Here is a 14,117-nt window from a genome sequence, read left to right as displayed (position 1 = left end):
AGATCTGTTTCTCTTAAATATATGTATCTATCTCTGTATGATGGTATATCACTGTATCTCTTAAATAAAGAAGGATAGGTGAATATTACTAAATCTCTTATTAATATAAGCAGTGGTAGCTCCTGAAATAATGCAATATATACCTTATCAGTGTGTCATCGTCCACTACAACTAGCCAAGGGGTTCTGGGAGAAGTATGATTCAAAAACCTTTCCAAAATGGCAAAAGTTTTCCCACAGTGACCTAAAAAGAAGAGAAATTAACAGAATAGACACTTGAATAAAAGAGGAATTAAATTAAAAACAACCTTTTTTCCAGTTATGTGTCAAGCTGTTGAACAATACTGGACAAACCGCTACTCTTAATTAAAAGAGCTGTAAAAATGAGGAGATAACCCAGAATAGAAGCATGAAAGACTGATAGAAGCATGTTCTGCAAAATAATCCAAGATACTGTCATAGCATTTCATGATGCATCAGGTAGATCCACTGCTTTTATAGAAATATTTAAATCCACTTTAATATACTGTTCTCCTCACTGGCGACTCAGGTCCTGATCACTGCCTCCAAGGAAAGGTCTGAACATTTATCACAAGATTATAATGAAGTTCAGAGGTAAGACACTCTTTGCCAGAAGTGCAGAAGTGAAACACCCTTATTCCAAATAAGCAGGACATGAAAATCAAGAAGTTTCAGACTTCTACTGAGTCTTTTTTTAGACTTCAGACAAACCTCGTTTCAGTCAGTCTGTATTCATCACAGTTGACTGTCTAAAGTATCAATATTACATTTAGTAAACAATCATTCAAAATAACAATATTATATTTGAAGCCACTTTTAGTTAAAATATTCTACGAGAAAATGCAGCAATTCTATGCTAAAGAAATGAAGGAAATCTTCACTCTGGTGATTTCGTGAGACTGTGAATTTAATGCAGACTGACAGGTGAACATTTACAAAATTAAACCCAAGAAGTCTATATTATATTCTATCACAAAAATGTGGAAGCTCCCTGGCATGATTAGAACTATTGGGCTTCTACTAATGATCCACATGTGCCCAGCAGTCTTGCTGCCTCCTGAAAACATTCACTGCTTGCTCATGTCCCACTCTACCTGTGCACACAGAAATCCCTGCCTGTTCTCTCTCTGCCTCTAACAGACAAAAAACAAAAGGGGCAAAAATAACCCAGAGGCCAGAACAACTGACCTGGTGGGCCAGATAAGGCTAACAGGCCACTGCCTGGATGCCTGTAATTCAGAAGGTAGTAGATCTAAAATATCAGCCTAAGAAGAATATGTCAAATGAAAGAACAAATCAAAACTAGTAAACTCAAGAAAGCCATCATATCCATACCATTTTCTCAATTCAAAGTAAATCAATTTAAATGCCTGTTGTTTGCTATAAAAAGATGTTTCAATCTTAACATTTAGTTTTTGTGCTTAAAGCAAGACATGCAAGGAACATGGATATAATATCTGAAAACCATATGGCAAGCAGTTTATGCTTAGTAACCAGTTGGCACTGCCTGAGGTCTTTAAAAATAGATTTATGACTTCGTCACTGTTGATGATCCTACTGAAAATCATAAAAAACTGTAGAGCTATTAGTAATAATACTTTTTTTTCTCTTGAAGTATATCAGTATACCATGCTTTCAAAATCTCAGTATTTAGGTTTCTGCTAAAAAGAACATGTTATCTCACAGTGGGACTCTGAATATACTCTCCATCCATTTCCTGTGTGAAAAGCCTTCTTCTACTTTAGGCAACACATATGTGCTAGAGAAAAACAGAATTTCTAAATGACATGCTTGACATGAAAGACACATATCATCCATAAAGCTTCACTTCTTCAGTCAGTCATTTGTGCAAAACTAACAACAGTCAATAGCTCACCTCTGTCAGTGTTAGGTACACCTAAATCTATGGTAGGAATGGAGATGTCTGCATAATCACTGTAGTATTCAATCAGGGCAGCTTCTCCTTCCCAAGTCTGCTTTACAACTGGTACTGCAAAACAGTGATTGGCATTCAAACACAAAGAATTTGATTAAAATAGATACTTGATCCAAATATTCATGGTAACCACATTACATTAGCCACATTTCTTCACATGGTAATAAAAATGCTGCTTCAAATACAGCATCATCATTCTAAATGTTCATTCTATTTTCTTTCCTATAATATTTACAGAAAAAAAATTAAAATTTTGTGAAAGTCAGTCTGGACAGTTTTATTTAAATGATAAAGAAGATTCTACTAAAATATTACTATAGCTTCATGACACTATATTCATATTAATAATTGAAAAATGAAATATTCACATTTTAGCTAACCAAAGCATGGAATTCTACTTTTACACTTGCTAATGTATGATTCATAGCACATATCAGCACGAACACTATCAGAGATAAATCCATCTTCCAGTATTGAAATGGCACATTTTAATCCAACTGTACAGTCTGTAATATATTGTGAATCAGAAACAGATCAAATGCACCTTTTGAAATACTACATTGGTATTATACACACCCCATCTGACAACAACAACATATTAATGCTCCAAAGCACCTGCCTCTTGAAACTCAGAGGACATTTTATTACCATTCCTATTATAAACATACAAATATTTATTGTTTCATTTGCAAATAAGAAGTATTTGTATAGTATAGTTTATAAATATCATACAATCTGTTTTTATCCCATGGAGATGCTATTCAAAGGAGGATTGCTTAATGCTTCTCTTAAAAATCAACCTTTTTCATGCTAGTTTGCCATTTCACATCAGCATTTAGAAGTGATCAAAGTGCCAATAATGATGCCATGAGTGTTGACATTACATCCAGAAGTGAATAAATTATGGGTAACACAAAAAACCCCAACCATCTGCAGGGCACTCAGAAGAAAACCATCAGATTGAAATAACGATCCCTCTTCCATCTTAAAAACGAGGAAGTCAGGCCTGAGATGAGCAAGTACTCTGAGCAGGTACTCTGAGCAAGTGCTCTGCATTCTGCTGTTACTGCTTCTCTGCTTCATGCTCTTGGCACCATCCAGGAGGTCTCACTGGTGGCAGGCAGTGCTTTGAATGGAGGAAATACTTGTATAACTTCCCTTTGCTGCTATACAACCCTGATGCTTGTGAACAATTCGCTTTAGCCCCATGCTAGAATCATCCGTCACCTAATCTGATGTTTGTTGCCTACCTAGTTGCTCACTTCCCTCTACTTTAAACGTATAGGATTTATTACTGTTGATAGATCAACAGTCAGTTTGATAACAATTACCTTTCGTTTTAGTGTTAAGACAGCGTAACAAGAATTCAATACACTAATGGAAAGACTTTAATATTTTGAAAAGAAAAAAAAAATCATTTTTGTAACATTTTGCAACTGTCCACACTACTTTTAAAAGTTCTTAAAGAAATGTAAAAGGGTTCTCTTTTTTTCATAAGAAATGTAAAAGGAATTATGTACAAAAAAAAAAAATGTATAGGCAGGAAATTATTTTCTTATTTTGTTGCAATGTTTTACTTAAAAATGTTTCTCAGCAGAACAAAACCAGAAAAATTTCAGAAAACAAGGTTACAGAACGGACGACTCACAGACCATCACAAAGATGAATCACAGAGAATCACAAGAGCATCCAAACTTCCCCTGGAAGAGGAGATGCATTTGTGAAAGTTGTTTCACCTTTCTCCAAACAAGGACCTGAAACTCAGCAGGGTCCTTTAACACACAGAAATATTTGGAATTACAGACTGAGCCTCTCAATTCCTTTGGTGGAGTCCCCCTTGTTTCTATGAATGAAGTTTACCAAAGCAAGGACTTGAGTCCCATCTCAGTTAAAAGGTCTAGCAAGGGGGCTGTTAGCTAAAAGTGTCCTTCTCTTTCCCTTGTTTGTCTTGATGGAAGTGTCACCATGCAGACTAATGTCAATTGTTAATTGAATCCCACAACACTTTGTCATTTCTGGCAAATTGTATCTTCCAAAGGAAACTACTGGAAATTTTGGAGTAGATGACGATGCAAATATTTATCAATATGTAATAATACTGTGATCACACCAAAGTTTTAATACCATTAGAGATATTTAAAGGTTAGCTCCAAGCTCTTAAAGACTTTTTATTTCTGCTATTTCTAGAACCCTGATGCATGTTTGCAGCCTTGAAAATTTCTAACTACAGATGGTATGTGTAAGGAGAGTTGTATCTGAAGTAAATTCTGAGGTTAAATTTAGCTGCTTTTAAAAGCACATAATTTTCCAAGCCTTAATGCTGCATTAATGTAGTTTCTGGCATACAATAAGGAATGACTTACCAGGTAAAAAGAGCTCTCTGAAGCTGGCATCCATTAATCTTTCAAAATCTGGAGTAAGATTATCCTCTATTGCATAACACTGGAAGCTGTGAGGAAAGTTCAAGAATTTTCCTCAGTCTTCACCAGGTGTTTCTTGAAGGATGTTTATGCTATCTTTGGGAGCCTTATGTTTCTTTTTGACTTTCTAGGTTTTGTTTTTTTTTCTTTTTCTTCTTTTTAAAAATTCTGATGTTAAAAAATGAACATGGATCCAGGAAGAACTCTTCAGTGAACTCCAATTACAGGACAGTCAATTTTGTTTTGTCAAAAGCTACTTTAAAGATAACCTAACAATTATGTGATTTAAATACTACAAATGTACCTTCATCAGGTGCAGTAGAATTATGAAAAAAATCCATACATCTCATGATTAAAAAAATCCCACCTGCTTTTAACCAGACTCAATTAAGAAAAGATTTTACTTTCATCCTGTCCTCTGACAACAAGTGTGGAAAAATCCTCTCAAAATTTGGTACGACTACTAACCAAGTACTTGATTTTCAATTTTTTTTGCCAATTATAATCACTTTAAATTATGCTTATAAACAAACTAAGCCTAATGTACACAGTATTATGCAACTGGAATATTAAAGAGCACACAAAACTAAAGCAAATTCCTGGGAACAAATCTCTTCCTTATTAACAAAATGTCTAGAATAAAACTAGAACAGACTGGTAGGTGGCATCAAGTAGGTGGAGCGTCTTCTGTTAAATTGGTGGGTTTAGAATTTTTCCTTCTAAGCTTTGCTGAGATTTGATCTTCCTCAGCTTAGCTGAGCATTACTACGTGTTAGCAGAAGCTGAGAGTCTCTCAGTGTCTATTTTCTGTGCCTCTGAGGAGGATGTCAACACTAGCTCTAGCATGGATCTTGTTGGGCTGTGCTCGGGTTTTTTGTTTCTTGTTTTCAGCATGGTGACCATCACTGCTTGTGTAACACCACAATTTTCAGATGAACTTTTAGACGAATCACGCTATAGTGTTTCACACTCTTGATCCACTGGCTGGACAAAGTTTTACATATGACCAGATTTCTAGAAGGGACAAATTTTCCCATGCCATGCATTATAAACCATACATGCACATGGAGCAGCAAGAAGCACTATGACAATATAAGCTGCTCAGTCTTTTACTGGAGAAGGCAGGACAAAAGGAAGGAGGAGATGAGAGGCCTTTCAGCTTCTTCAAATTTCTAAGTCAGCCACCAAAGAACTGGTACAATGAAAAGAAGTGAAGCAATTACCTGGGGGAAGCTCACTGTTTACTAGCTACTGTACTAATTCATAATCCAACAGTTCAAATTTACAACAATATAAGCTAACCCTTTGCATGTTTTAATTTAGGCATTCAATTCCAAGTTTTTTGCCAATGATGAAACAATTTTTTATCTTAAATGTTTCACAGCACTCCCGAGGACTCTGAGGAACAAAAGGATTCCACCTGAAGGACAAGCTGTTCATAATTCCAGAACTTTCCTCTTTCCAGTCAATTTTGCAAATATTTGCAACAAGAGCTACAGAGACAGCACACGTCAGCATGCTTTTAAAATATTCATTTTATGAACTATATTGCATAGAACTATTACCTTGACCAGGCAATAACTTACTTCTGTCACCATGAAATTTTTGACATGTTTTTACAGCAACAAAAACATCTTCCTTATTCACCGGCTCTCCCTATATGAACAAAACAAAAATTAGTATTTTAAGTGGAGGTTGTGCCTGTAGTATTTTATAAGATATATATGTCCGTACATATAACAAAACAGAAATATATTTTCACTGTATAGCCTATGAAGCAGAATAGTGTTCTCATGATACACCAGGAAGTAAATTTTTATCTCTTAAAAAAAAAAGAAAAAAAAAGACATTGGTTGTTTAAAATTCCAGAAATAACATTATTGGAAAATTTTTCCATTGATGCAGTACTCTAACAAGAACTAAACCACAATCACTGATCATTAGGAAAAGACTGTGAGTAGAAAAACTTTGTGAACTAAGAATGATTAATCTGAAAAAGAATGTTTTCCTAATTTCTTTGAAATGGGTCACTATGAGAACACAAATTGTATCACACTTGGAAAAAACAGCTTAAATGCTACACACTAGATATCTTTGAATTCAAAAATTCAAAGATTCCTCAACTGTAATAAACCATTTGAGCACTTTGATTTGTTATCCTTTTTGGCACCTTGAATTTTGCTCTCCTGGAAGCACAGAACACTTTTTGGCCTCTGGCTACACTTAACTCATAATATAATAAATGTATTCTCCTAGAGGTGGAAGAGATGGGTTGTACTTTAAGGCACCAAATACTACATTACATTTTATCTTTATCCTCAACAAGTTTTATATTCCCATCTGTGGGGAAATAAAAAAAGATCATCTATACTTTAGTATCTCACTGTGTAAGGAGTGTAAGGATAAATAATTTACAGATCATGTACCAACCAAACATTGTGGTAGAAAGACTCATTAAAGCATGTGCAGTATTAGTTGCCAGGAAATATTCTGTGCCACAGAAGCCTGAAAGCATATCCAAAATATATCCTAGATAAATGCCAGAACAAATTGTTTTGTTGGGATTTATTTTAGCTTACTTAAAAATAATTTTTCAAGTTTCGAGATTTTTGAACTTAAGTATTATACATTTTAGTGAGAGTTATACTTTTACTAAGCAAATGGTATTCAAAATATTGTACTTACACAAAGTGGCAGAAAATTACTGAATGTTGTTGCACAGTGATCAACCTTATATGAATTCACATCATCTGTGCAGAACTCAGGCACCGGAGTAAGATGTGGTCCTTCCCCTTTCTGCCAAATGTACAGGGCAATCTATCAAAATTGCAAACGTATCAGTAATTAAACTAGATAAAAGTTCTCAGGGCATACAAAGAAATCACATTAACAAGAAAAGTAAAAGATGTGGAATGGTGTAGCAGATTTGTCCCTGAGCTGATTAACCAATTCCTCCATATTCTGCCAGTGGTACCATGCTCAGAGCCTGGTGTTGGTTGTTGGCTCCTCCTGTTTCTTCCCTCATCATTCCCTGTAACTGGAACGATAGAGAACAGTACTTGTGTTCCTGGGCCCTTCAAGCAATTGACCCTCTATTAGTTCAGAATCCAGCTATTCAGAATTAATGTCTGTCACATAAACCAACAACCATTATTCAATTCGAGCTTTGAATGGGCATCAGGGAATATGCCATATATTGTACATAAAGTTACAAAAAATTACAAAAAGTCTAAGCAACAAATGAGCAGCAGCACGACAAAAACTTTACTACATCTGCAAGATATGGCAGTGATATAAATGCTATGGATATAAGGAATAGGGACTTGGAAAGTAATAGGGTAACAAAAAAAGAGAGAAATAATAAAAAGAATGCAGAGCACAATAAAATACCAAATAGAGGCATATGTTATTAGGAGTTTGTCAAACTAAAATATTTCTTGTAAACTTAAACATTATACACAATCATTAAAAACAACAGATTATACTCTGTGATTTATTGTCAATCTTGATTCACACAAGATGAGCATAGACATAAAAATGATTTAAGACAGAGAAGATGGTGATTTATTAAATAAACGAGATGGAATGAAACTGTCTCTAGGGAGACATGAGACTGTGCAGAAAGAATAACTACAGAGTTGAAGTAGGTTATCAATGGCAATAAATTTGAAATGAAACATATGCAAAGAACTGCTAACAGAATAATAAGAGGATGGAAGTCATTTTGTTGGTTGAGTGATCAACTTTTTTGCTAAGCAATCTGTGGCACATAAAAGGAGTGGCTCTTAATGATCTTTTTTATGACAATGTTTAGAGACTGTGTTAGTCCTGAGGTAGACTGTAATACTGGGAATATATGAATGATTTTGTCTTAAAAATAAAGTTAAAATAAAACGGCATTGTGAAGCACAAGGTCTTGCATTGAGAAAAATTAACAAGCAGAAAAAAACAGCTTCTTGTCTTGTTTCTCACAGCAAAATGAAAGCTGAGAGGGATTAAATTGTTTTTGAGGAATAGGTCAGTCAATGAGGGGAAACTAAATAAAAGAATGGTTTTACATAAAACCAAATTTCTCTAAATATGCTAAAATCTCTACTCTATAAAGACACCACAGATTTATGTTGTAAATGAGGAGGTTTATGACCATTACAAGATCTGAAAAAGCAGCAGTAGTTTTATGTTGTTTTGTGTTGTTTTTTCTGGACCAAACCAGCAATTTATAGATGCTTTTCAGGAGTACAGAAAGAGTTAAAACTACTTCAATGTCACTCATAATTTCAGGCCAAAATCTTAATCCTAATCTTAATCATCTTCAATCTCCTACCTTATAGAGCCATCCTTAGAAGATACCTTAATGTATACAACCATGTATGATTCATATATCAATGCAAGCTTATTAATCAATTTTTCTGTGCTTAAAATACAGCTCTAAAGTAATACAATATTCTAAAGCAAAAAAAGAAATGCCATTGCAGTCAAGTTTTTTAGCAATGTTTAAGAAGAATCTCTTGTTTCCATTATGATCTAACATAATTTAAATATATAAATTTCAGACAATTGTTTCTTTCATTACACCACTGCTTACCTCATGCTTTAAATCTATAGTAAAGTCTGATTTGAGTGGTTCACTCTTCAACTTCTTTGCAAGCCTATGCAATTAGAGAAGAAGAAATTTAATCAAACATATTAAAAAAATCAATCACTAGTGCATGCAGGCAAGTGTGGCTGGTACTACTGACCATCTTATAAGGGAAAAAATAGTAATTAATCACATTTATGCGTATATTGCCTCAAGAAGCAACTTATATTTATTATATAATCCTTTTTAAAAAAAAATCTGAACAGTGTCATGATGTTAATATTTTTCAGCACACACACTTTGAAAGTTTTCATCTGGAGAAGGTAAAGGGTCTGGCATAAAATATTCAGTGGATTAAAAGCAGTAGTGCATTTGAAGCATCAGTATTGATCAGCATCTCAAACTACAGACAACATTCTCTTTCTGTGTGTTTCAAAGCATAGTATTTAAGAACTTTCAATTCATGAGAACATGCTTGCTATGGTAAGATGCATTCAACTTCTGAAATCTGTGAACTTTTAAAATCTCATTTAAAAGCACCTAAGGATCTAGGCTGAAATAAATATGTAGTTTGCTGCACAGCATGAAAAAACACTTCTAGATTCTTCAATGCAACTACTCTACAACCCAAGAATAAAACCACTGTCTGAGGGAGAATACATACTACAATATGGGATTGAACTAGTTAATTAGGACTGGACAACTATTAGCTAGTTGATGTAGGCAGAGTGAAGCAAAATAAATCACATGCACAGCAATGATACAAAAATCTATTTCTGCACTCTTGTTTAATTTTGAAGTGTTTATAATAATTATACTTGGAATGTGTTGAATAATGCAGAATAAACAGGAAGTGACTTAAAATTCAATTCTTACTTGTTAACAAGTGGAATGCTAAGTGCCCAACCAGCAGCAAAATCTGGAAATTTAAAGACTGTAGGATTTTCAGCAAAGGCATAATGGTGAATTATTGTAGATTCTTCATCATATAATGCTTTACCTAAAAACCACTCCTGTAAAGGAATATAGGAAACAATTTTGTTCATCTACAGCATCCTTTTAGGGAAGATGACGACTGCATTCATGCTGAATAAAGCAAACCTGAAAACAAAAACAAGGGAAGCATATTGTTCACAATAAATAATCTGGACAAAAACTGTACTTGGTAAGAATTGAAACTAAAGATTGTTTTCTGAAACTAAATACAGGCTGCATTTTCAAACTCCAAAATATGCTTTGGCTTCCACCTGTTCAAAGAACATGGAATCCCAGAGTCACAGAGGTTGGAAGAGCCTCTTGAGATCATATAGTCCAATTCCCCTGCTTGAGCAGGATCACCCAATGCAGGTTGCCCAGAACTCCATCCAGTCATGTTTTGAATACATTCCACAAGTTCCCTGGATAACCTGTTCCAGTGTTTGAATTCCCAAACTGACTGCTCTCTAGACAAGACACTCAGAAGCATTGTATTCAGGAACTCATGCATATCAGTTTTGAATTTCCATCCATCTAGCCTCTTCCACACTAGGGAACTTAAAAAGAGATTTCAGCTGTCACGCCCTCACTGTGTCACATTTTATGAGTTCTTAGGATTCTCAAAAGACAAACTGTTCTTAAGACAGATCTTTTATACCCTTTAGGTATCAACAGCTACTAAGTCATTGTTGCCCATCCACTTGGGTTATTCATTCCAGACATCTTTGGGGCTGTAGTCCATTGCCCTGAGAGGATGCCTGGAAGAGGAGTGGCACATACAACTTGGTTTAACCTTGCTGCCATCTTCCAATGTGAAAGCACAGTTGGAATCAATCTACTGTTGAAACACAGAATCACAGAGGGGCTCAGATTGGAAGGGACCTCTCGGGACCACCTGGCCCAAATTCTCCAGCTCAGGCAGGGCCAGCTTCAAAGCAGATGTCAGGACCATGGCTCATGAGTTACATCCAAGGATTGAGAGTTCACAATGTCTTTGGCCAATGCTCATTCACCTGCACAATACAAAAGGATTGCCTGATGTTCAGGTATAATTCAGCATCTGAGTGCTTGCCTTGAGGTCTATATTTAAAGACATTCCCCACTGTTTTTCAGTTTTACTGCAGCCAGTAATGCCTTTGATTATCAATGCAGGACATCCTCTTAACATTCCTCCAGAGTCTCTTTCAATGCTTTGAAACATCTATTTTCATTCATTATTACATTCAATGCTACACTTGTATCAGTCTCAATTTTTCTGTTACTAATCTCTACATATCCACACTGAAAAGCTGCAGATTCCTTAACAATTCACATGCCCATTGCAGACCTCTTAATGAGATAAATGTATACCAAGTTTTTATGATGCAGATTGCTGAGACTTAAAAGTGAATATTGAAGGAGCTCTGATATAAATCACCTTAAATTGTGTACCTGATGGACTGCTACTGCATATAAGGAATCAAGGATGGACTGTTACACTAAGATGACAATTACTATGTACAAAAGCAAAATGTTCTATTTCCCATTTATTGCAGGTTGGAATGTAATTTGTTATTTTATTAGAATCTGTATATAATGCAAAGCAGAGAGTAAAAATGGTAAAAGGGTATCTAGAACAAAAATATTCATGTTTTTATTCCGAGAATATCAATTACTAGTAGGTGTTTCTGAAACAGAAAAAAAGAGGAGCTTCCAAATGTCTGAATATATTCAGTCCTCTGTTTCAAAGACCAACTGTTTTAAAAGGTAAGACCTCTGAATTGTTATTGTTATTACCATTTTAGAAAAGAACTGGGAGAAAACACAAGGCCATGTGCTTTAAAAGGAAGCAAAGAAGCTAAAGTGAGTCCTGAAGCAGAATTACAATATAGAAGCAAAACATATTTCACATGCAAGATCTGGGCTTCTTTTATTACAGGGAAAGGACTGACACCAAGGTGGGGTGTTTTTCTGAAAACTGAAAATTCCAAATACTAACACCTTTCATGTCAGTTGCATTGCCAAATTTGCTTTTCTCCTTGGTGACTGTACTTCTATTTTGTTCTGCAAATCGTTTGGTGTTGTTTTTTTTCCAACAGGTACAGAATACTTATCTCCAAGACGGATCAGAAACAGAATGCAAGTAAAACACCCTACTATTTTACATCAAAGACAAACTAGCATCAGTCATTCAGTCTGACAATAACCAGAATTGATAACGGACAGGAAAATGGGGAGAAGGGATCACAAAACAGACTATATTCCTCTTTTTATTTATGGTACATAATTTTCAGGCTATTCACAGAAAAAATGGTTTCTCTGCTTGATTTTAACGTTCTTTAACAGCTATACAGGCATTTGTACTGCTTCTTGTTAAATACCTTGCTCTCAGTCTCAGCAACAGAAATCTCTGCCCCTGTTTTAAGGTGTTTGGACACATCTTTTCCAGATTTGGCAAAACACACTCTATCACATTAAAAAAAAAGGCAAATCTCCTAATTTTTATTTCACCTTTGACTTGTCAAATCTTCTGAGTGTTTCTAGCAGTTTTACGACTTGTATTCTTGTATCTTCTTCACAGAAGAAAATCCATGAGGAGTTCCTACCATAGGTAAGAGAGAAGCTAAAAAAAGAAAGAAACAATTTACTAATAAGGCAACTTATGAACAAAAATGGCATATTCAAGGCACATTCCCCAAACATAAATAATCTGCCATCAATTCTTCATTTACACAGAAGCAGAAAGTTGTTTTTGGTGGTTTTTTTTCAGTTTTACTACTGATTTGGAATTACACATCAGAGGACTGCTGTGAATGGATAAAGATGCTGACTCTGCTGCTATCTGGTTATAAAGCACCAGTTATTCCAAAAAGAAGGGAACAGAGACACATAAAGAATTTCCATTCAGAAATGTACAGGTCTAATAGCCACCTATGAATTCAGAAGTCCATAGATAGCAGTTTCAATTACCTTCCCCTTCTTCCAAGGGGCCCCACCACTGGCCATCTAACATCTAGCAGCATTGCAACCATCATCAAAATGACTAATGACAGGTTTTCTCACAGTTGTTGGTCACAGGTCGTTCCCAACCCAAAAACTTCATTGGATTTTGCAGTACAGTTAAACTGTACAGACTGAAGGGACTCCTTAAAGACAGCAATAATCTCAATGCAGGATTCCTGACTCCTTGAGAAAAAATGTCATTCCTTGTTTCTCTGCTCCTCTAGCCTTACTTCTTCCACTACTCATCAAAACAGAGCTGTATCAATTAATAACATCCTAATGGAAAAAAACCCTACAATCTTTATTTGGCCAATTTCCTTTGCATGGCTTTTGGGAATGTTTCCCAAGGCTAAGTACTTAAGGTCGCCAAGAGAATCTTATGGGGACCTCAGAGCACAAAAGTTTGGAGTTCAGACTGGAAGGAGACATTGGAGATTCCTAGATAAGATCCTGTTTTGGACAATTTTTTAAAAAGGGATTTCTTCTCTGCTGAATGAACATGGTTACTGAGAAGAAATGTAGCAGGCCTTCTGGGCACAGTAAGGATACTGTGTCATAAGACACCCACTGATTATATCTTCTGAAATTAAATATTTTGTCCAACTCAACCTGTGCTCAAGAATTAAAAATTAAGAATTTTCACAACTCCTTAGAGACCTCCTTAAAAATGCTGACAACTACAGGACTGATAAATCTATTCTTTTGAAAGCAGTTTTCTGATACAGGTGCATCTTATATCTAAATTAAAAACAGCATCAGTTGCTGCAGGATGGGCTGAACTCCCTCCATCCTCTTTCGTCCATAGAGAAAACAAAACAATACAAGCGTCCAAACATCAATATACTTCTAAACTACTCCATGTCTTCATTCAACAAAAGTACTAAGTGAAACAGTACACACACGGAAATCCATATTCCAGAAATCTCAAGATGGAAATCCTCTACTTATGATTCCTCTTCTGATTTCTAAAGAATTTTGTTCTGCTTTTTCACACAAATAAGCATTTGTATTTTTTCTTTTAGTTTTGCTATCTTTTAAGAGCTGTATCTGTAAGCCCTGTCACCAAGACATAAATAATTCAGAAGAGGAACCACAAGGTCATTGAAACAGGAGCTAAGCAGGGGAAAAAAGGAAAGATGATTGATAGTTTGAACATCATCTTCCAGTTTTTCAATTTACTTCAAATCTCTTTTGCTATTTTTCAC

The 14,117-nt window shown here is 35.2% G+C and overlaps 1 protein-coding gene across 1 annotated transcript in view; it reads right to left on the bottom strand.

Moving 5' to 3' along the window:
- Positions 1 to 14,117, bottom strand: part of LOC116992835 (beta-1,3-glucosyltransferase-like) — a 57,123-nt gene that overhangs the window by 4,459 nt on the left and 38,547 nt on the right. Inside the window, exons 6-12 of the mRNA XM_033052845.1 lie at positions 12,421 to 12,532; positions 9,832 to 9,968; positions 8,962 to 9,025; positions 7,062 to 7,193; positions 5,963 to 6,032; positions 1,897 to 2,010; positions 144 to 243 (exon numbers count right to left, since the gene is read on the bottom strand). Of these exons, the coding sequence (XP_032908736.1) occupies positions 144 to 243; positions 1,897 to 2,010; positions 5,963 to 6,032; positions 7,062 to 7,193; positions 8,962 to 9,025; positions 9,832 to 9,968; positions 12,421 to 12,532 (729 nt within the window). The remainder of the gene's footprint in view (positions 1 to 143; positions 244 to 1,896; positions 2,011 to 5,962; positions 6,033 to 7,061; positions 7,194 to 8,961; positions 9,026 to 9,831; positions 9,969 to 12,420; positions 12,533 to 14,117) is intronic.

Source organism: Catharus ustulatus, chromosome 2 (genome assembly GCF_009819885.2).
Source record: "Catharus ustulatus isolate bCatUst1 chromosome 2, bCatUst1.pri.v2, whole genome shotgun sequence".
Taxonomy (NCBI): domain Eukaryota; kingdom Metazoa; phylum Chordata; class Aves; order Passeriformes; family Turdidae; genus Catharus; species Catharus ustulatus.
The sequence above is the reverse complement of the archived record's forward strand: the minus strand, read 5'-3'. Positions and strand labels throughout refer to the sequence as shown.